A 24,153-nucleotide genomic window follows, 5' to 3' on the forward strand; every position below is an offset into this window, starting at 1 on the left:
GCTGTGGCTATTTTTAAGCTTCATTGGTACTGAAGAAGAGAAAACCAGCCAATTCTCAACTGTTGGGTAATATCACAGGGAGCATCCCTGCACTGTGCTATAAACAAAGACTTTGGCATTGGACAGGATGCTAAGTTATACAAAAAGCGAAAAGGAAATGGTTCATTTATAAAATGTATTTTATTTGACAGATTGTTTGTTTATTTGTTTGTTTATTTATTTATTTATTTAGATACATACCGCCCTCCCCGAAGGCTGAGGGCGGTTTACAGGAAACAGGAAAAGATACAGATAACATATGGTATAACAATAATAACTTAACATGATCATAACAATAACATTATAAAATAGAAATTGCAAGCCTCGACTCAACTCTTACTAGGACCCAGTGGGTAAGGCCGATTAGTGTCAGTCGTAAAGGGGGGGCTGGGAGGCCAATTGGAAGCGATGGTTTGGGTCGACCTCAACCAAATGCCTGGTGGGGGAGCTTCCTTTTGCAGGCCCTGTGGACCCTGGCAGCCGCATTCTGGACCAGTTGCAGTTTCCGGATCAAGGATCCGGAGTACTGTGTGCAGTTCTGGAGGCCTCACTTCAAGAAGGACATAGATAAAATTGAAAGGGTACATAGGAGAGCAACGAGGATGATCTGGGGCCAAGGGACCAAGCCCTATGAAGATAGGTTGAGGGACTTGGAAATGTTCAGCCTGGAGAAAAGGAGGTTGAGAGGGGACATGATAGCCCTCTTTAAATATTTGAAAGGTTGTCATTTGGAGGAGGGCAGGATGCTGTTCCCTTAGGGCTGATCCTGCGTAGAGCAGGGGGTTGGACTAGATGGCCTGTATGGCCCCTTCCAACTCTATGATTCTATGATTCTAGGAAAGGGAGTTAATCAGGCCTTTGATAACAGAAGCCACTGATACCACAGAAGCCACTGGAACTATGCTAGTATATTGCGAACACCCATATAACATTGCTTGATAGTGTAAAGTTATGCCTTGTGGCATTATATTTGTGTTAGTGCATCTCCCATTGATGTGATGTTCCCAAGATTTACATCTTGGGAAAGGAAATGTTTAATTTACATTCAGATGATGCTCAGAGGTTAGCATAAAATCAAAAATAACTTAAGGTGTTTTGCTGCCATTGCAGTTACCACTGCTATCACCTCATACTTCTGCCTCTCCACTAATGCCTCTGCCAACAACCAGGAGACATAAACTATACATGTTCTTTATAGAGCCATCTTATTATAGTGGTTAAGAGCGGCAGCCTCTAATCTGGAAAACCAGGTTTGATTTTCCCCCTCCTCCACAGGCAGCCAGTGGTGTGACATTGGACCAGTCACAGTTCTTTCAGAGCTCTCTCACCCTCACCTGTCTTACAGGGTGTGTGTTGTGGGGAGAGAGAGGGTAGGCGATCGTAAGTTGTTCTGAGACTCCTTGAGGTAGAGAAAAGCAAGGTACAAAAAACCCAGCTCTTCTTCTTTAGGATTTCCTATCCTTTCACAAGATCACTTTATGTTATAAGAGTCTTATCACCATTTCAGTTTCCCCAACTACAAGCAGACAGAAGTGGTGTCTCTTGCAGGAGTCTGGGAACTGCCATGCCTGGCTGACCACACTGCTTTTAAGAGGTGTGGAGGAACAAGAACATTCTATACAAGCTTCTGCTGGTGGCAAGCAGTGAAAGCTTTTTTTTTAATTATTATTTTATTTCTATACCTCCGCTCTCGGTTGACTCACGGTGGTTTTCAATAAAATGATAAAAACACAGTTAACCCCTAAAACACCCCTTTATTAACAATTAACAAAATGGCAGTTGATAGGAATTTGGAAAAAACTCCACCACCACCCCCTGTTGAGCACATGGGTCTTTCCCTGGGAGCAAGGGCTCTGACCTGACACACATATTAGGGATCGACCAATAGTAACTCCAGGACCCCGTACTTTATATTTCTGTAGGGATGGCAGAATAAGACTACAAAGCCTCTTGGCCTTTTGGCTATGATCAGGTTATGTAGAAAACTCCTTATTAATGTCTAATGACTCAGAGCTGTGGGTTAGCTGCGCAAATTTCCTACCTCCCCAGTAGAAAAATGGCATGTAAAATGGCTGTTTTTATCATACATACAAAAAATGATTACTGAAGTCTTAGAACTGTGCAGTTATGTAAAGCATCAGTAATTACAATGAGACCCATATTCTCCCCTTTTTAAATCTGTTTCTCAAGTCTGAGCAGAAGTCCAGTCTGAAGGTGAATGTTGCATGGATGACTGTGGCTAAGTGATTCTGGGGCCATGTAGGGTGCTAGTAGCGTAACTGGCATAGATGAAAAAACACTTGCTGAGCTTCTTTGGTGACTTAAGCCTCTGTGGAGAGGGAGACATCAAGTATCACCCTCACATTCCTGGCAGTCTATGCATAAGTAAGCTGCATGTCGTCAGCATTGAGCAGGTGTGCTTCCTCCACTGGTCCCTTCCTACCCAGCCATAGAACCTCTGTCTTTGAGATGTTCAACTTCAGGCAACTCTGCTTTAACCAGTCAGCCATAGCCGTCAGACACCTGACAAGTTGTTTCAGAGGAGAGTCCAGCCGGCTACTCATCGGGAAGTAGAGCTTGGTGTCATCTGCATATTGATCAACACCCAAGCTTGAACCTTCAGACCAGCTGGGCAAGAGGGCACATAAAGATGATAAATAATGTTGGGGAAAGGACCACCTCCTGTGGGACACCACAATGGATCATCTGGCAATGAGATTGGTCCTCACCAAGCACAATCCTGTGTCCTCGACCTGGAGAAAGATGACCAGCCACTGTAGTGCTGTTCCCTGAATTCCAGTGTCAAGAAGGCAGCGAACTAAGAGCTTATGGTCTACAACATCAGATGCTGTCATGAGATTTAACATCAGGAGCAGTTCCAATCTGACTCAGTTCAGCTGCTTCCAAAGGTCATCCATTGTGACCAGCACCATCTCCACTCCATGGCCAGGCCAGAAACTGGACACAAAGAGGCCCAGTATTGAAGCTTCTAGAAGATCCTCAGTGGCCCTTTCAACCACCTTTTCCAAGAACGTTAAATGTGAAATGGGGTGGAAGCTGGTAGGGTCCCATGGCTTCTTCAGGAGGGGTTGAGCCACAGTTCCCTTCACCTCCTCTGGGAATTGCCTCAGAGAGAGGGACAGGTTGATAATCTTTTGAAGAGGGCCTCCCACCTGCTCATTGGCTGTTTTTAGGAACCATGAGGGGCAGGGATCCAGTGGGCATGTAGTCAGCCTCACTTTGGCTACCATCCAAGGGGCCTCCAGTTCACTTTCTGTATTAACCGTTGGAAGTAGGTCATGACAGAGTGCCAAATTTCTTTCTGCAAAATGGCTTGCAAACGCCTCATCTGATGTCCATTTCCCTTACCTTTGAGTGCCCTTCTTTGATGGTGGTAAGTGATCAAATTACTGTAAATAATTGTGCTGGGTGTGAGTTTGCAGACACAATGCAGGTAACATAGTACTCTCATTTTGCCTTCTTCACCACCATCTCATAGGTTCTTATAAGCATCCTAGGAGATGTTCTTGTTATCTTGTTGTGAGTCTTTCTCCAAACTTGCTCTACACATCTAAGCTCACAGAAGTCCCCAGTATACCAGGAGGCTGGCTTCAGGCAGGGGTGGACATCAGGGAGTGATCTCATCAATGGCAGCTGACATCCAGCTATTCCAGTCACTGACCAAATCATCCAGTGAGGGCTTATCAATGACTCATAACCACCTATCTACTGAGTTATCTGAAAGCCTGGTCACAATATTCCATGTGTCTTCTTTCCACTCTCTCTGAACTGAACCCTAAAAATCACTTATGGGATCATATAAAATTTAACTTTTTATTAATATTGTCAGTATTTTCCCAAGAGCAGTTTGTTATCCAGATGCCTGCCTGATTTACATCACATCTACAGCAGTCTTGATCTGTAGGGGGTTTTTTCCTGTGTACTTAAATTTTAAAAGGTTTAGCCGATCATATACTGTATGATACTTATTCAATATCCAGTTTCAAGTCTCTTAAAATCTTCTCCTGAAGGTGCCAGGAAAAGGCAATCATCATATCTGCTCTTGGCTACCAGTAGGGCCAAATTGCTAGGATACCAAAGGGAGGAACTGCTCAACTTCCCAATCCTCCCTGTGTAGTTCACAAGTGAACAGGCTTTTGTTGGAGCACATAGCTGTGTGAAGAAAGCTTTTCAAATTCACCTGCCCTTTTCTTGGTTCCAAGTCCTGTAAAAAGACAAAATGTTCACAGAAAAGAAGAATGTCCTGCACAGCACCACTAAGCGCAATGGTGGCTTGCTTTCTCGGGGAATAGATCAAATGGGTAGCTGTGCTAGTCTGCCTGTAGCAACAGAAAAGAGCAGGAGTCCAATAGCACCTTAACGACTAACAAAGTTTGTGACGGGGTGTACACTTTCATGAGTCGCTGCTCGCTTTAGATATCTAGCCTTTTAGTCTTTAAAGTGCTACTGGGCTCTTGTATTGGTTAGTCTTTTAAGATGCTCCTGGACTCTTGCTCTTTTCTACTTTCTCTAAGAATCAAGCCAGCATCTGTTTTTGTGTGGCAGACAAGTTTCCTTTTCCTCGCCCATCCTGAAATGGGAAGGAGCAAGCTGAGGAGGTCGCTGGGTAATCCACCTTCCATATCGCTTCACCATCCACACAAATGGCTATGTGTATTCTACAGCACTTAGTCTCTTCTCTGAGCAACCAGCCTGTCTTTTCCCTGCTGAGAGACAAGCAATAGCACCCATGCCCAGGAAATAGGCCAGTGTTGGAAATTGACCTGGTCACAGGAAGATGACACACAGTTTATATCCGAGGGTTTCCATGTTCTCCTTCTGTAGTGTTTTTTAATGCATTCATTATAGGATATTTAAAGTGCAGTCTCCCAAAAGTTCTGAGGAATATCGCCTTTTCCTTTACTGAAGACTGAACCTTTTGTCCATGAATCTGTAATGATGATATCGCTGATCCCTCTTTTAAGATTTGTGTTATATATACCGTAATACTCAGAGGCTCCAAAGCAACCGGTGTTTCTTCTGAGCATCACTCCCTATGGCAAAGTGGGAGTGGACGTGTCTGGTAGTGTGCTGGTAAACCCCTCCTCTTTCTTATGTCAGTGACCTCCACTGCTTCAGTCTACCGTTTGCCTAGGCCTCTTCTTACTCAAACATTCTTCTTCCTTCATAGGATGAAGACACTCCATTCCATGTTCCAATTACTGAGGGCCCAAGATAAAACAAATAGCTTTGTTTCTTTTATACTCTGTAACCCACTCTGTAAGCCAGCATTCAATCAATCAGCCAATAAATCAATCAATAAATGACAATGCCATGACATTTATATCAGGGAGATGTATAGGTTCTTGTATGAGTCTGGGTCAATATATGCATATGAATGAGGTGGTGAAAACAAAACTCCTAGTAAGTAGTAAATTTAGCACTGAGAGCTAAACCATCCCCTTATCTACAGAACTAGAGTAAAAACTTTAAGGTAACTTTTTGCCATAGAGAGGCATCTATTTTTGATATCCAGCCTAATAGAATTCTAGAATATACAAGACATTAGCTATTATTCAGCTGTAATAGTAAGAGATAACCCTACACGATCAGAAGAACTCCAGGCTTTACAAATGTAATAGTTACACTGTTTATGTGTGGTGGTACACAGGGCATCCAGCAGTCATGGAGCTCTTTGGTTGAGGAACTGTGAAAGTGACTCTCAGCAGTCTGTAGAGTAAGTGACATTGTTGTAATAGATTCTCAGTTGAAGCCAAGGGAAGCTCCTGAATGTTATATAAAATATATGGCTTATGAGGGTTGCCATAACTCTGTAAAATTTCCAAAGCAAAAACAGTGTGGGAGAACATCTTTGCTTCTCAGAGGAGTAATTAGACTGGCATATTCTCTGACCTTAAAAAAATTCCTGAGAGACAATGTTTGAAAGAACATTGGGTAAATGATTAAGACTTTAAGGACTAGAATTAGTAGAAGCTACCAAGATTGCTAAATTTCTAGTAATTCTAAAAATGTATCTTTGGTTGCATCATCAAGTTTGAGAAACTGACTTTTGGCTGAGCAGTAGATTGGTATACTTTCTATAGTTGCAAAGCTTTCTATCCTGGAGACTGCAGAAGCCAAGGTGAGTAGTGATAGCAGATTGGTTCAGACATAATGAAGCAATAACTTTGTTATAAATAAATTGTGGCTAGTTTGTGAAATAAGGATTCTGTTGACAGACAATTATTCAATTATAGTTTGCATCAAAAACTGCCAGTGTCAGGTTTTCCTTCTGTCTTTCTCACCAGCTTGGTTTGTAGTCAAACTGCGGCCCTCCAGATGTCCATGGACTACAATTCCCATGAGCCAATTCATGGGAATTCCAATTCATGGGAATTGTAGTCCATGGACATCTGGAGTGCCACAGTTTGACTACCCCTGGTGTAGACTTTAAGAGCAGCGGACTCTAAACTGGAGAACTGGTTTGATTCCCCACTCCTTCACATTCAACTAGTTGGCCGACGAACTATTGCACTTCTTGCAGAGCATTTCTCTTAGAGCTCTCAGACCCATCTACCTCACAGGGTGTCTGTTGTGGAGAAAGGAATGTGACTGTAAGCCGCTTTGGGGCTCCTCCGGGTACTGAAAAGCAGGGTATAAAAAAACCACTCAGCTCTTCCCTCCAGTGATTATCATACACACTTGAAATCCAGCATCCAAGGAGAACCCTCCACTACCACCACACAGGGCCCAACATGCACACGTTGGATAATGCACTTTCAATGTTCTTTTGTAGCTGGATTTTCCTGTGGGATAATCTACTTCTAAAGTGCACTGAAAGTGCTTTATCCAACATGTGCATAATGAGCCCAGGTTTCATCCTACGTGGCAAATCTATTTTTGGATTCTAGTTTCATAGACCCTAGTAACTGTTGTTATTGCAGAAGACTGTGTTCTGACTAACACTAATTCAATAATTGTTGTTCGTTTAATTGAACGGTTTATTCATGTGACATCTGAATTGAGCCAATTTGTTACGCTTCTGATCCCTACATAGCTCGGAGGCTCTCGGACAGATCTTGGAAAATAAATCCTCAGTCTTTAATCCTAACCAGCCTCTGAGTTGTTACAAGGCTAATGGATGACAAACCTATGTATATTGTCAAGGAGTGGCAAGATGTTAACACAATAACAAAACATTTGTACTTTTGGCCTTTGCCATTGAAAATACTGCATCACTTAGGCAGAAGTATCCGATCTTCAAAAAAGGGAGGAAGGATGACCCCGGAAACTACAGACCAGTGAGTCTGACCTCTGTTGTGGGGAAGATAATGGAGCAGATATTAAAGGGAGTGATCTGCAAACATCTGGAGCAGTGGTCCCCAACCCGCGGGCCGTGGCCCGCTGCCGGGCCGCGAAGGCCTTGGCGCCGGGCCGCAGCTCCCTCTTCCCGCCCCCCCGAAGCGAGAAGCTCGCCAGGCCGCGAGCAAATCGGCCGCCGAAGCGGCCAATTAGCTCGCAGCCCGGCAAGCTTCTTGTTTCGGGGGGGGAGAGAAGCTTGCTGAGCCGCAAGCTAATTGGCCACTTTGGCGGCTGATTTGCTGGCGGCCCAGAGGGGCCGGGAGAGGGAGCCGCGGCCACCGGCATGGCGGCGGCGCAAACGCACATGCACGGACTGCTGCACACGCGCATTTGCGCCACTGCCGGGCGCAAACGTGCGTGTGCGGCAGTCTGCGCATGCACGTTTGCGCTGGGGCTGCCGCGCATGCGCGGGGCCCCGGGCCGCCCTCTCCCGCCACTCCGGAGCAGCGGTCCGCGGCAACCGGAAGGTTGCGGACCACTGATCTGGAGGACAATTTGGTGATCCAAGGAAGTCAGCATGGATTTGTCTCCAACAGGTCCTTTCAGACCAACCTGGTTTCCTTTTTTGACCAAGTGACAAGTTTGCTGGATCGTGGAAATTCGGTTGATGTCATTTACTTGGATTTTAGTAAAGCTTTTGATAAGGTTCCCCATGATGTTCTGATGGATAAGTTGAAGGACTGCAATCTGGATTTTCAGATAGGTAGATAGGGAATTGGTTAGAGAACCGCACTCAAAGAGTTGTTGTCAATGGTGTTTCATCAGACTGGAGGGAGGTGAGTAACAGGGTACCTCAGGGCTCGGTGCTCGGCCCGGTACTTTTTAACATATTTATTAATGATCTAGATGAGGGGGTAGAGGGACTACTCATCAAGTTTGCAGATGACACCAAATTGGGAGGACTGGCAAATACTCCGGAAGATAGAGACAGAGTTCAACAAGATCTGAACACAATGGGAAAATGGGCAAATGAGAACAAGATGCAATTTAATAAAGATAAGTGTAAAGTTCTGCATCTGGGTCAGAAAAATGAAAAGCATGCCTACTGGATGGGTTATACGCTTCTAAGTAACACTGTGTGTGAACGAGACCTTGGGGTACTTATGAGCAGGCAGTGTGATGCAGCTGTAAAAAATGTGAATGCCATTTTGGGCTGTATCAACAGGGGCATCTCATCAAAATCACAAGATGTCATAGTCCCATTGTATACGGCACTGATCAGACCACTCCTGGAGTACTGTGTGCAGTTCTGGAGGCCTCACTTCAAGAAGGACGTAGATAAAATTGAAAGGGTACAGAAGAGAGCGACGAAGATGACCTGGGGCCAAGGGACCAAGCCCTATGAAGATAGGTTGAGAGACTTGGGAATATTCAGCCTGGAGAAAAGGAGGTTGAGAGGGGACATGATAGCCCTCTTTAAGTATTTGAAAGGTTGTCACTTGGAGGAGGGCAGGATGCTGTTTCCGTTGGCTGCAGAGGAGAGGACATGCAGTAATGGGTTTAAACTACAAGTACAACGATATAGGCTAGATATCAGGGAAAAAATTTTCACAGTCAGAGTAGTTCAGCAGTGTAATAGGCTGCCTAAGGAGGTGGTGAGCTCCCCCTCACTGGCAGTCTTCAAGCAAAGGTTGGATACACACTTTTCTTGGATGCTTTAGGATGCTTAGGGATGATCCTGTGTTGAACAGGGGGTTGGATTAGATGGCCTGTATGGCCCCTTCCAACTCTATGATTCTAAGTATAGATTCTTTCAAATGGCAAGAGACCTCAGAAATTCTGTTAAATCTGGATAGTTCCCTTTGGATTGTAACACTAAAGGTTTCTTGGATGACTCTTATTTAATTTTTTTTGTGAGACTGCAAGGGAGGACAATTGCCTTGCCCTACTTTTTCTTCTGAGAACTGGAAAGCTAGAAATTTAATGTTGGAAGAGGTCCTTGCTATTGTTTTCTTTTGAATACTGTGCTCACAGAAAATCATTGGGATGGGATTAATAGGTCACCAGTCTTCATCAGGAAAACTGGGTGGCCATCTCTTCATGATATCCTAGAGTCATAACCATGTTTCTAGCCAAGAGGAGCTGCTATCCCAGATGTGACTGCTATCCCCCACTACCAATTAATAGTAACATGCAGATAACTTAAGATAAATAAATAAATAAGCCCTTTATTACATATTACACATTTAGTACTGTGACCATTTTTCAAATAAATTTTCCAGACTCATTGGCCTGAATCTGTACAAATCCTCCTTAAGGTGGTAGCATATGAAAATGATGGATAAATGTTTTCATTCCGTTATATTATTTATCATCTATATTTAATGTACAAGCTATCATTCAATCTTTTTCTAATCATGCCCTCCAAAAGTTCATGAGTTCTTATTTTAATGTCCTATAAGAGTAATCATACTTTATGGAATGCTGAGAAAAGTGAAGATATTCATCATATTAATCTTATTTTTTCCCAGAGTTTGATATTATATTGACTATATTGCATGGACTTCTATATAAAAAGTGAATTTTACTGATGTACTACAATGCTATTCCTTCTTTGCAAAAAAACAAATGAATCAGGAATATTACGTCATCCCATCCCTGCTTCTTCTTTTTTAAAATTTACACAGAAAGTCCTTAAAATGTCTCCGTGTACATTTACATATATTTTGGCAAGATTTTAATATCTGGGTTGGGATGTGAAGCTTATTTGCTATGAACAGAGAATCTATATTTCTGTTTACTATCTAGAATTCAAATATAGTGCACATTTATTGATGGTTGCCAATTCCTGGTTGAGAAATTCCTGGAAATCTGGGGAGGGAACTCAGCAGGGATGTGATATCATAGAGTCTACTTCCCCAAGCTGCCATTTTAGTTTTTAGGATAACTGAGATATATGCATGGGCTTGAGATCAGTTAACTCTCTTCTATACACAGACTTGCTTCTCTTTCCTCTTATTCACCTTAAGGCAGCTAAATGCAAGAACCATTTTGCCCCTGTGAATATCCTTTTCAAATGTGTGATAAAAATGAATATTAAGAGAACAAATAGCTAATTCTAACATGTTAAAGGTGGGTGGCTTTGGTAATTCTGTGGAAAGGAAAGAGGGGAGTTTTTACACAAAGAATTAAAGAACTGCTTTATCTTAGATTTTATTTAGCTCACTCATACAATGGCAATCTAAAGTAATGAACTTTTACTGAACTTTATGACTAGTCTTTGTTTCTCCAACATGATTACTCGAAAGATAGAAACAGATTTTTGAAGAGTGGTTTTTGAAAGAAAAGAAAAATATGCCTGCAGATTTTAATAGTTCAGTTGTGTTGATATTAAACAACAGTGAGCCAGAAGGGGCTAATCTGTGGATTGAAGGTTGCTATGGAAACAAATGCTGTCAATCATGAGTCTGTTGCGGAAGAATGGATAACCTGTTGCAAAAAAATGCATTATTAGTTACCTAGAATTTTTTTTTCTTCTGAATTTTTTTTCTGAATTCAGTTTTAGCTTCTGAATTAGTTGGGTATTTCAGCAAATTACATAGCTGCTTATAGACAACACAGGAAAATTGTTAGTTAACTCTACCGGCCTGAATTATGGGAAGCAGATTTAGATTCCAAATACACATTTTTACTTTCCCTCATAGAACTGAATGTGCCTGCCCCAAAATAAAGTGTTGCACTTGGGGACCACAAGGGGGAGGGTAATGTCACCGAATCTGAATGAATTAACTCCTAGACATAAAGTTTGAGGTAGTATGGAGTTGTACAAAAACAATTGGTGTTTGGGGAGGCAGTTCATGGATTTGGGAACTGGGCATTAATCACACTCAGGTTCTCACACAGCTTGTCTTCATTTGCCTTTTATCCATCATGAAACACACAACAGTGTACATTGAGTTCTCAATACAATCCAGTTCCTAATAAATGTGTTTGCTGACAGGCAGAAGTGAGCCAAGCCATTTTGCCACAGAAGGCTCCCAAACTCACCAGTGAACCTGAACTGGAGAAAAATTCTTTTGGTTTCCAGGGTATTTGTCTAAAGGGCCATCATGTAACAAGTTTGCTGAAGCAAAGCAGATCTGACTGTGATCAGTGCCTCTGAGAATTGTGGGGGGGTACAAATGTAAGTTCTTTTTTTTTAAGTATTTGAATCAGCTAAAAACAATTGACAATATTTAAGTATTCTCACAGCCAAACTTCTGTTTTTGATGTGTGATGAGCTCATACTGCATGTGCATCATGCTCACGTATAGTGTTCCATACAAGATACAGCATATGTGTTTTACCTTTTCTACTTCTGCAGTGCAGACACAATATCTACAGGAAACCATTATGGGGAAATGATGACGTCTGTATGCCCCCAGGATCCCCTCCATTCCACCTACTCTGTTCAGAACTTAGATTTCTTTACCAAATTAAGGGCATGGTGCTGGAATAGAATACGGGAAGGGTGCAGAAATTTGTTATTCAGTGTGGAGGCCTGGTGTGCTGACTACTTATGTATGTATTTAATGGTGGTTTAGGGAGCAATTGGTGGGGAAGCAGTCCTTTCTTATGCTAAATCAGGATCTTTCCAGACACAAATGCTATACCTGCAGTGAATTGCATAAAGCACACTCTATAGTATTATTTCTGTGAGAATATACTTATACAACTGATTATGCCTTCATCAACATGACTGTAATGCAATAGAAACAGTGATAAGACCGCTTTCAGACACCCTGCCCCCTATTCTACTCCTTCCCAACCTTGCAAGCATCCCTACTCTTTGCCTTTTCTCATTTTCCAGCCTTTCCCCCATTCTGTGAAGCACTCTCCTGGATTGCTTAATCATGGAGGCTTTTCTCTCTTTTGAATATCAAACTGCAGTGCTTTTTGGGAACATCCATATGGTGTTGTAGCCTAATCACACTCCATTCTTGGTGTGCTCTTGCCCAAACCTACTTTTCAGCAATGTCATTGAGAAGAGAGCTGTTCAAGTGTATTATCAGGCAATCAGGACAGGAAAGTGTGTACCATCTCTAAGTTCCTGCCTAAATCAGCAAACTTTTTCCTTTTCTTCCCCCTAGCCTCTCACAGCTGCCATTTTCCCTGCTAGGCCATCATAGAGCTGTTTTAGGCTTTAAAAAAATCATTTCAGTATTTTATTTACTTAAAACAGGGGTTCTCAACATTACCTTCGCAGCGACCCCAACTTGGCGGTGGTGGCAGCATGCACGGGTGGCGGCAGCATGCATACGCAGAACAATTGAAGTGGCATGGAGGCAGCTATTGCCATGGCTCTGCCTCCAGCACCCACCGCCACTGCAGCAGGCAACCTGGTGACCCCGGGGAAGGGGCCAGAAGACCCCAATTTGGGTTCCTACCCTAAGGTTGAGAACCACTGACTTAAAGCAATTCTGTCATGTTTCCACTTGAATGGGGTCTCCAAGCGGAGAACATCAAAACATTAAAACCTTTAAAGCAGCATTTACATTTTTAAACAATTTGCTAAAAACATAAACATATAAACCCAACTGGGGAGGAGGGCAAGTAAGCATTGCTGGGGACATGCCAACAAAACTAAAAAGTCCATGTGCTGGTAAGAGATAATAGGAGATAGATGAATCTCCCTGGGGAGGGAGTCCCAAAGTTTTGGTACCACAGTTGGGTAGCCATATCTTGAGTTGCCAGACATCATGCCTCAGTTGGCAGGAGCACCCAAAACAGGACCTCTAAATGTGACTGGAGTAAACAGCTAAGTTCATAATGGAGAAGGTGGTCCTTAAGGTATCGTGGCCCCAAGTTGCATAGAGCTTTAAAAATAAATACCAGCACTTTGAATTGTGCCTGGAAAGCAAACTGAGAGCCAGCGAAGATGGGCCAAGACTGGAATTATATGGTCCCTGCAATCCATTCCAGTCAAGATTGTGGCCACGCCATTTTGTATCAAGAATAACTTTCCGACAGTCTTCAAGGGCAGCCCCACACACAGCATATTGCAATAATCAGATCCTAGATGTTGCAACAACAAAAAAATGAACTGCCACAATTGACTCACCACATGAGCTATTGAAAGACATTGCTGGCCACAGCTGCCCTTTTTAAATTAAACAATAGGCCTAGGTCCAGGATCACTCTCAAGGTACAAACCTGCTGTTTTAGGGGAAATGCAACCTGCATCTAGGAGATAATGTCATTTTCTGGGTTATACCTTCCCCACCACCACCACCAGTATTTACTGTTTTGTTGGGATTAAGTTTCAGTTCATTATCCCTCATCCATTCCAAATCTGCCTCCAAATACCTGTTCACAGCCTACCTGGGATTTGCTGGAAGCAAGAGATAGAACTGAGTGTCTAAGAGAGGTTTGCCTGGCCTCAACCAGGGCCAAGTAGAATGAGCTCCCATAGGAGAAACAGGCCCTGTTGGAGCTCATTGAGTTCTGGAGAGCCTGCAAAATGGAGCTCTTATGCCAGGCATTGAGTTGAGGCCAGGCCACCAGAAATATCTAAGAACACCCCTCCACACAGACATACATATCCCAAAACACTCTCCCTAGCACCCTGAATGTGGTGAGCAATGTGAATAATGCAACAGGGCCTGGAGCAAAAGATGCAATTGCTGATTAGTTTTAATGATAGTTTTTATTATATGTTGGTTTTAAATTGTACACTGCCCTGAGTAGCCAGTCTTAGTAATAGAATGGAATGGAAAGGAATTAATCTGTATATAAGTGACCACCCAGTGTAAATCTCCAAGTGACCTGTCGCAGCAGTTTTACATAGATGTTAAATAGCATGGGTGATAAAGTGGACATATGATACAAGACTTCAGTCCAGCAGTAGCATCTGTCATTTCACCTGGAAATTGGTGACATTGATCTTCCAATACCCTTCCATGTTGTCCATACATGCACTTCACACTCATAGAGGTGGGCATGAAAAAGTAGCCCTTTTGAAACCACTAGGCCTCTTTGTGTGGCCACTGGGCCCCAAATAATTTTTATTTTACACAAATCTTTATGTTACAGAAATAATAAGTATAGATTTACCTCTGTTTTATATACCCTTAATGTTTTGAATAACTTATAAAATGTTGACCTAAATAGTTTGGGCAATGTACGGAAAATCTGATTTAAGTGTACATTAGAGACACTATTAAATAGTTGTCGCTTTTGTGCTTTGCTTCACTAATATTGCACAGCCACCGCAAAGTATTATTTTTTTTGCCCTGTATTACAAAATGGCCTTTCTCTTCATCTCTCCTTTCCTTTTTTGTATTTAGAAATTATGTCTGCTAACAGCAGAAAGCAAATTTCCATGTGAACAGTGCTACTGCAGATACACATTTTAACCTTAATACCGTGGGAATCTCTCTGTGTAAATGACAGTTCTCCCAATATAAATCTTAACCAGTTGTTTGTATTAAGACTGGGATTAATGATTTGACTCATAAAAACAAAAGTATTTGTTTGGCTAAAATGTACTTTTTACTAAATTTAGACAGAAAACAGAACCACTACCACCACCCCCAAAAAAACATACCACTGTCAATAATAGCCTTGTTATTAAAGGGGGGGGGGAAACCTTCAGTACAGGATTGCAAGTATTTTTGAAAACTATTATATTAAAAGAGGACAACATTTACAAAAACTACTCAGTTAGGGTGAGTTATTTTGGCTGATATGCGTTTAAGACCTGAGGGTGGGCTTTGATATAACAGCCAATTATGCCAATGATGGATAGTGCCAATCCCCTATGTTCCCTGTTGGCCTGGAGAGGAAGCTAGAAATGGCTTCAGAACCTTCAGAGAGAGGAGGAGGAGAGGGGAAAGGAACCATTAGCTAATGTTTGAGTCACAGATGGTTTAGGCAGGATACAGATCTTGCTCTGTTTCCTAGCACTTCTTTTGGAAGTGAGCTGTTTAGAGTGGTGGCCTGGTGTATGGCCTGCACTGCTATGGATCTCATACGTAGTTCTTCTGGGTAACTGGAAGGGTATGAAGCAGGCTGAATTCTGCAAGTTAAAGAGGCTCTAGTGGACATCTGAATCTTAGGGGAATTTGGCAATTACAGGGGTTCACTCTATTATAAATAAATAAATAAATATTCTGTTGAGGTTACATTTGTATGAAGTTGGTCCTTGGCATCTCCGGTTTATTTATTTCTTGTGTTCAGTCTCTGTTCTCCTATTAAGGGAGGAAGGGGGTTATAACCAAATTTTACCAAGGCAGGGGAGAGAGTACCTCAGGAACACCATCATAATTTTCCTCCTGAGTGGCTAACTATAAATAGTGCCAAGCACTGACAGGCCAGTAGTGAAATATTTCTTTGGCCTTTTCCACAGCTGTACTTGGTGGTGTGTGAGGGAAGTACAGTGTGCAAAGTAGTCCTCAGGCATTCTTCAGATAAATATTTGCTGCCATCTGAGGAGCGTCGCACTAGGCTGACTAGGAGTTTTTTTTCCAAAAATATATCAGTGCTCGTTCCTTCCACCTCAGTTTACCACAGTCCCAAAAGCATTTATGGTTCTTTGAAACAATAGAAAAGTTACAGCATTCTGCTGTTCCTGGAGGGACAGAACATTAGAAAAACAGTGTTTTCCAGATGAAAGTTTGCAGATTTTCCAAAAACAATATATCGGCTTGCCCTCCAGATTTCTAGGGACACATCTCATGTCCAAGGATTTCAGGAACAGACAGCACAGATGTTCTCACAGAGGATGCATGTGACAGAGTAGCATTTCTAAACCAGATATTGACATTAGTATTGATTTAAAAAACACACAATCATCCAGGAAGAGCACAAAATAAACTTTTGCCCATAAAGCATGCCTCTTCCCCACCCAAAATGTATATTTTTAAAAGCTTCAAGGCTCTGGATTGCAACAGGGATTCAAGTGAAAGGAGCCCTATGCATCTGTGAATAAACGCATACTCGCTTAAACCAGTGATTCTTAACCTTCCTAATGCCACGATCCTTTAATACAGTTCCTCATGTTGTGGTGACACAAACCATAAAATCATACAAGTGTTCTTTCAAAGAAATTAAACCAAAACTGACCAATGGCACGAAGATCCATTGTTCATGATTGTATATAAATTATTTTTCCCCCCAGGGTTTCTCAGTTCAGTTCTGCCTCTTATCCCACCATACCGATTTCGTTGTTTTCCACTGCTCCAGACAGATGAACGCTCTATCTCGATTTACCCTGCAAGGCTGTTGTGTGGATGGCACCCCCCCTGCCGCCGCCAACCTGCTTGCCCTGCTGCAACCCCTATGAAAGAGTCGTTCGACCCCCAAAGGGGTCCTGACCCCCAGGTTGAGAACCACTGGTTTAAACGAATAAGTTTCATTTTTAAAAAATTAGCAGGCATTGCAGTCCCTTTAAAAGAGTGAGAAAGCTGATTGGCCACCTGTCTTGATTGACAGGTGGAAGAGAGGAGCGTGTCCTAGTGCTTTCCCCTCTTCCACCATTTCAAGCAGGCATGGAAGATGGAAGGAAGCACTAGACAGCAGCCGAGGACCCAGCAGGTGAGGAATTCCGGGAGGCGTGAGGTTTTTTAGGGTTACGTCATTGTGCTGGCCTATGGCTTTTTTTCTGTGCAGAATGGCCCTAGGTATTTGCAGACTCGTGAAGGTTCCTTGTGGCTGCTTCAGCTGCCAACACAGCAAAGCAGTAAGGGGTCTACCAGATGGCAGGTTTCCCTCCTCCAGTTTTTGAGCCGTGACCACCCTGTCCTCCACAAACCAGGGCTTTTTCAAGACCTTTTAAAATCATCAGCAAATAAATAGTGTAATATTAATATAACTTTAAAACAATCTGTATCAGGTGCTCTGAATTCTCTGGTTTCATTTTTAAAAATAGTACCTAACCATTTTTGCTGTAGAGATATGCTTTGTATTTCACCACTTTTTTGTGTGGGAGAAACTTGTATATCTGCTCATAATTACTTTTTATCAAATCTTTCAGTAAGATCTGTGGAGCAAGTCTATAGAATCCTTAGAAGAAGAACGATAATCCACAGAAAAACCTGAAGTTAAAGCAAAACAGTTTGGGAAGTGTTTTTATTTGTAAGATCAAAAGCAGAAATTATAGTGTTGTTGAGCTCTTAGCAAATCTGTTAACTGGCAATCCAGAAGCCATTTTGAATTTAACAGATTAATTACATCAAAGTTAGAAATATGTTTCCTGTTAGAGCTTTCATATATATATTTACAGCATCGATACATTTGAGGTGTTTGAAGTTTGTGTCCTGTAAGTGTAACATGAGCTACTAATTTTAACATTAACATAGTTGGATGCTAACCTTGTCAGCCATAAAAACTGTCGTATAACATTGCAGCCAGCTTCATGTCATTTACCCAGTGGTATTGTAGGTTAGTTCACTTTGTTTAGTTGTTGCTGCCCTCTGCAGGGTGTTTTATTGATATATACTGGAAAGGCATTTGTTACTTGTAAAACCAGATACATTTTAAATGAGCAGGCTGCTGGTAACTGGATGCTTCAAGCATGTGACCAAAAGATTTGTTAGATCCCTGGATCTCTGTTGTATATTTTCTCTCTAGAAATCTATTAATACTTGTGGCTGACGAGAAAATCCTTTAAGCACCATTCTGTGTGCAACTGCTATATGTATTTATGTCCAGATTGCAAAAGGGAAATAGAAAGGCAGACAATGAGATTTTTAAAGGTTGGGAGCAACTCAGAGAGGTATGAAATAAGGGGTTTCTGCAAACTGAAGAGTAGGAATGAGGATTTACTATATCAGCTGGGAACAAACAAAATATTCTTAAGAATACACTGAGAAGTGAGAAATAATTTGTAAAACTGTTGTTTTGTTTGATTTTAGCAAGGTTTCTTTGATAGGAAAATAAACTTTGAGACATAAACTGAAAGCAGGATCCAACAAAGTTAAGCACTTTTTAATTTTGAAATAGTGAATGTGTGTCTTAGAATGTCCAGGATTTGAGAATTTCACATACTTGGCTACTCTTCTCCTATTTTTTTTTTAACTCAGCTGATTCTTTACCCATAATGTAAACATTTCCCATGTTATTTAAGAGACCTTAGTACAGTCTTCTCTTTTGAGCTCTCTACCTACATATGACAAAATTTAGAGACTGTGCGTCAAATAAAGTGTCAGCTGAGTTTCCCAGGCCACCTGCTAAAGATACGTATATATATCTGTAATAATGTCAGTATCTGAAGAATATTTTTCCATCTTGAGTCTTCATTTCTATAACCAATATGATATATTTAGGATAGATTCTATTTCACTTATTTTTTCATTATATGTGGCAGTGTCTTACAATTTGTTTATACAAAAGCAAAAAAGTCAATGAAAAATAATGTGAGGAAGATCTCCTACAAATCCAAAATTAGGACATTGGAACACGGATACCATGCTAGACTTTTGTGTGTTATGCTGGAATACTTGAGGGATGGTTCCTCAGCTGCAATACTCTACCACTTCATTCTGCTGCATGTATTGACCAGGCAAGCATACTGGCTTCAGTGGGCAAACTGGGGTAATTCTACATAACCGCTGCATTGCCAGAGCATTCATCCATTCTATAGTTCTCAGCTATTTGATTTTTAAAAACCTGTTGTTTACTATTGTGCTCTAGAAAAATCAAATCAAATTTGTTACCTTTGGGGAAGAGAGAGATTATTTTAAAAAATAGTTTGTTTAAAGTTGTGCTCTATATGGTAGGGTCAACTAGTCCAACGTATACTACTAGGAAATTAACAACTACCAAAGCATGCTTACATAGGTCTTCCATTGAAATCTTATTCCCCAGGAAAATGTGTTTAATGTTAGAGGTGCCATTCACTTAAGGTTGTTAGGAATTCCATGAATCAATTTGGAATCTTGTGCTTTCTTTTTACGAAGGTCAGTGTTAATACTGTTGTGTTTTTATGCCTGAGTAATTAACGCAGAAATAACTGTGTTGTGCAGAGTTAATATGCAAGGTGCAAATCTGCAACTCTGATAGCAAACAAAATGTAACATAGGTGAATGCTAAATTGCCAAAGTATATATTTAAAAGAGATCTGCAGCTGACCACTGAGTTAGGCGTTAGAAACGTACCAGTTGTTTTGGAGTATTCGAGTTCTGGGCCAGCATATCAGACAAGTTGAGACTGAGAATCCTGTACTTTAGAGCAGTGGTCCCCAACCTTTTTATCACCGGGGCCCGGTCAATGCTTGACAATTTTACTGAGGCCGGGGGGGTAGTCTTTTGCCAAGGGACGTCACCGCCACCTGAGCCCCTGCTCCACTTGCTTTCCCACCGGCGCCCCTGATTTCCTGCCGCCTGCTGGGGGGCACTGCCAGCAGCAACTGTGCAGTGCCATGCTGAGGAGGAGCCCCAGCCATGGCGGCCGCTGGACAGCACCAAAGGTGAGCCGGCGGCAGAGTAGCAGGGCAGTCCCCCAGGCAGCAGCCAGGGAGGAAGAGGAGCTGTGGCCCGGTACCCACTGATCCACGGACCGGTCTCGGTTCCTGGACCGGGGGTTGGGGACCACTGCTTTAGAGCTTCGAGACATTGTGTTGTTGCTGCTGTTGTTAAAATAGCAGGGATATGGGACCTCAATTCATATTGGGTGAGAGGAACTTTAGGCCTCTCTTTGCACTATTTTCCTGAACTGCAACAAAATAGACGTTTTGTACTGGTGAAGAATTCCTGTTTTGGGTTCAGCTGCAAGCAGAACTGAAATAGGTGTCTCTATTTCATCAAAAAAAAAAATTGGGCAGTGCCTGCTGTTTACTAACTGCTACTTCAGTTGAGCCAGGGTCCTGCCTCTGCAGATAACTATCTCTTTAAGCTTGATTTCCAGGTATTTATGCTTCTCTTTGCTTAATTTATTACTTCCTGTTCATATGTGGTCCCACTGCCCTGCCATTTCTAAATAGGGTTTCAGTCCCCAGGGAGTGGTTTTGATTACTCCATTTCTTCTCTCTGTAGCAAATGTGATTGTTCATTATTTTGTGTCACAAATATTATCAAGCAGCTATGAAATTACAGTCATGAAAAATAAAACAAAAACATTTTGGATCCCAGATAAATGCACTCATTAAAACCTTGACTCCCATTCTTCCAGGAATGCTGTCAGGTACGCTGGATAACATAGAGTGAGCAATAAATGATTAAACAGCACAGAGAACTGGATGCAGCTTCAAAACAAGTGCTGCAGTTTTAAAGGATTGTTATGGGAAGGAGGAATAAGCTTTAATTACTGCTTTTTTCTTTGGCTGTAGAATAAGCTTGTTAATATTTGTTTTGTTTCCATCATCCTTTTGTATGACTATGATGGTTGTGTGTGCAGTGCCAACAAGTCACTTCTGACTTAGAGTGACTCTATGAATGTATGCCCTCCAAAACACCTTAACAGTCTTACTCAAGACTTGAACAATGAGGGCTGTGAATGTAGAATCAGTCCTTCTCATGTTGCCTTCAACTTTTCCTAGCCTTATTGTCTTTTCCAGTGATCCTAGCAGTGACTTCTGCTAGGATTTTAGCCTCTTGACAGAGGTATTCCTCTCAGCTTTGTTGACACACACAAACCCCTCATCACATTAGGGTGTGGGTCCATGAGGACATTATGGTGATCTTAAAAATTAAATGAATAATCATGTTCACTACAGAGGTAACAAGCAAGTAAAGCCCTGTTCAAAAAAGAAACCCAAGATCCAAAAAAGGAATTAAAGAACTGGGAGGCTTAAAAAAAAAGAGAGGCAGTAACACAGAATTAAAGAGACAGTAGACCTTGGACACCTCTATAAATGTTGTCAGGCCACACAAACAGATGGGATGGATAATGCTGAAATTATACATGAAACTGGGGGGGGGGAGGAATTGGCACATATAAGGTCTGAAATAAATGGGAAAACAGCATGGGAATCCATTCTAATGGCAGCTAGTAACACGCATGACAATTCCAGACTAAACAGTTGTATGGAGCCAGTCCATATCTTGATTTAAAGGCACATTGGTAGGGAATAGGCTTTCTCGTTGTCAGTGATGTCACATGGGATCCATGACGTTCATACCATGATGTCCAGTCAGAGTACAATGGTTCCACAAACCTGGGGAAGATGTACATGTTACCTGTAATAGTATTGTGTACAAGTATAAATACCTCTTTGCGGGGAGAACTCTAAGGGCCATTTCGCACGGCTTCAAAGTAGCAGAATGGTTGCCATTTGGAAACGCTACTAATTTGCCATAACCCACGACGTCGTAGACAATCTGCAACAATCCTGAAACCAATCAGCAAAAAGCGCTTCGTTGTGGCGCTTTCAGGGGAATCCAGAAAAGTGGATTCACCCTCCGGATAGCGATACACTCCTGCAACCAATCTGCAACAGTAGCGCTAAAGACCTGTGCGTTACCATTGTTGCTGGTTCTTCAAAGTCCCTCCCCCTGGCTCTCTCCTCCAAACTTCCGGCGAAGCGATCGCCATTTTTTTTTCTCCGAGCGAGCGGGGATAAACGCACCGGCGAGCCTCTTTCTGTTTAGAGGCTTCCCTGGCTTCAGTCCTTCACCTTTAGTCACTAAGCACAAACCACTGAAAAGCCCGTTTGCTGAAATAAAGTCCCTTTATTTTTTACACATAAATTCAGCCGAAAATCGGGCCCGTGAGAGGGGGGGGGGATTTTTTTTTTATCACTCGAGGCAGCGTGCAAACGATCATACAATCAAGCGACAGGTCACATTAGGCAGCTGGATGGGTCTCTCCGTAGCAACGAATCTACCTAGATTCGTTGCTATGGGTCGTTTTTTTTTTTAAAAAACCTTTCTTAAAGGGAAAGGGGCTGTTTGGGAGCATGCTAACGGCTGCCCATTGGCTGCTTGACGGCCAGGGGCGGGACGAGCTTGGCAATAGCGCTTCCTTTCTAGCGATTTCTGCCGAGACCGGAAGCCTGTGGGAAACGCTAAAAAACGCAACTGATTCCACTACAAAGGCAGGTATGCATAACGACGAATTCCACTATTTTAAATGGCGATTTTTCATTTCGCAAACAATTTGCAACAAAGATCCCTGTGCGAAAAGGCCCTAAATTTTGCTGCTGAGCAACAACTATGCATATTGTACTGTAAACTAATATTCTGGAAAGGCATTCCTTCCTGCATGCTGCCTGTTACTTTTTAAAATCATTATAGATTTCCCCCAGCATATCTTCCTGGCAGCCATCCTGCCTAGTTGCCATGACAACAGGTTTTCTCATCCGTCCGAATCAGGGCTAACCCTGCTAGATTTACTCTTTACCTAGAAAAACATTCCAGATTTTGCTTCTTTACCTTTCACTATTACTATAATCTGAGTCTTTTGTCTGTACTTATCTTCTGAGAGTGAAACTATTGGTGGATTTGTGGGTTTCCTAAATGTAGAACTGAAACACGGAAGGATCCTTTGCTGCAGTTTGTGATCTGAATACTATGAATGAATGAACTTCTACAAGAAAGTTTTTGCTTGTCTGAAACTGATGCCCCCTACAGTGCAGCAAGAATCTGATAAATGCTGCTTTGTGGACAGAAAATACCATTTGTCTATTTTGGCTGAGAACTTGAAGCTGTTTCTAAGATTATCTAGCATAATTGGGGAAGTCCAGGACTTGATGGAAGTTTATTGCAAGATTATCGTCCACGCCTAACAGTTATGATTTCTTTCAGCTTTCTAGAAAGAATAGACAGTGTCAGCTTGCCTGATTACACGCCCACAGATCAGGTGAGTAAAAGAGGATGTGGTTTGCAATGAACTACGTTGATTTTACACATTATTTCAAATGCAGTTTAAATGTATTTATTTATTTAGAACATATATATAAGTCTATATTTTGCCTAGCTAAGTCAAGACCTAAGGTGAGTAAATAAATAAAACAGGGTTGTTGTTGTTTTTTTAAATTAAACTACCTCTAGAAAAACAGTCTGTTTAACGTATTTCAAGTAGGAAAATGTGCCAGATAAGGAAAACATGAGTTCATAATATAGGGATTGCAAAAACTATGCTAATAGCTATGAGACATCTGGTGTATTCTCAGGCAGAGTCAAATTTCTCCATAAAATATTGTGGGTTATATCCAGTCAGACCCATACAGAAGCTGGACAGTAATTTACTTCCAAAAAGTTTCAAGGCAGCAATAATAATACATACTTAAAGTATAAAATATTTGTTCCTGGCAAGGCAAGTTGTAGATGAATTTTAAAAATTAAAAAAAATATATATGTAAGGTTATTATCAAAATGTAACACACAAAGTGGCCAAAATAAAGAGGTTTTTTTTCAAAATAAAGTTAATAAAGAACAGAAGCAACTAAATGGAATACTGTTGCTCCCAATAAAATTATAAAGTTATTCAGGCCTGCATATTATTGAGGAGCCCACATCCATCAGAGATTACAACTTTGTACAACCATTCTGTGAAAGAGACAGATGGCAGAGTATCAATGAGTAATTAAGCTATAGTATTATTGAGTATGTCCCCACTCAAAGTAATCATACAGGGCACATCATGGATCAGTACATATACAACCAGTCAATAGCTTCATGTAGTGATAAAGTTTCCATTCTGAGAATCCAGAGTCTCTTTTTTCCTCAGCTATTTGTGAACTTGATGCAGAAAAGCCAAGACTTGTTCTGCACCCAGAAAGGCAGGTCATTACCAGTGTGAGTGAAGGTGATAAAATACTAGACAAGAGGAGTTTTGATACAACTTCTGTAGATACAGGTCTTGAGAGGTCTTGTGGGAAAACCTAGATACTGGAGG

At 41.7% G+C, this 24,153-nt stretch overlaps 1 protein-coding gene across 3 annotated transcripts in view; it reads left to right on the forward strand.

Moving 5' to 3' along the window:
* Positions 1 to 24,153, forward strand: part of GNAL (G protein subunit alpha L) — a 156,367-nt gene that overhangs the window by 117,310 nt on the left and 14,904 nt on the right. For all 3 annotated transcript variants that reach the window (XM_077352788.1, XM_077352789.1, XM_077352790.1), the window contains exon 6: positions 23,061 to 23,115. In XM_077352788.1, coding sequence (XP_077208903.1) covers positions 23,061 to 23,115 — 55 coding nt within the window. The remainder of the gene's footprint in view (positions 1 to 23,060; positions 23,116 to 24,153) is intronic.

This window comes from Paroedura picta, chromosome 9 (genome assembly GCF_049243985.1).
Source record: "Paroedura picta isolate Pp20150507F chromosome 9, Ppicta_v3.0, whole genome shotgun sequence".
NCBI lineage: Eukaryota > Metazoa > Chordata > Lepidosauria > Squamata > Gekkonidae > Paroedura > Paroedura picta.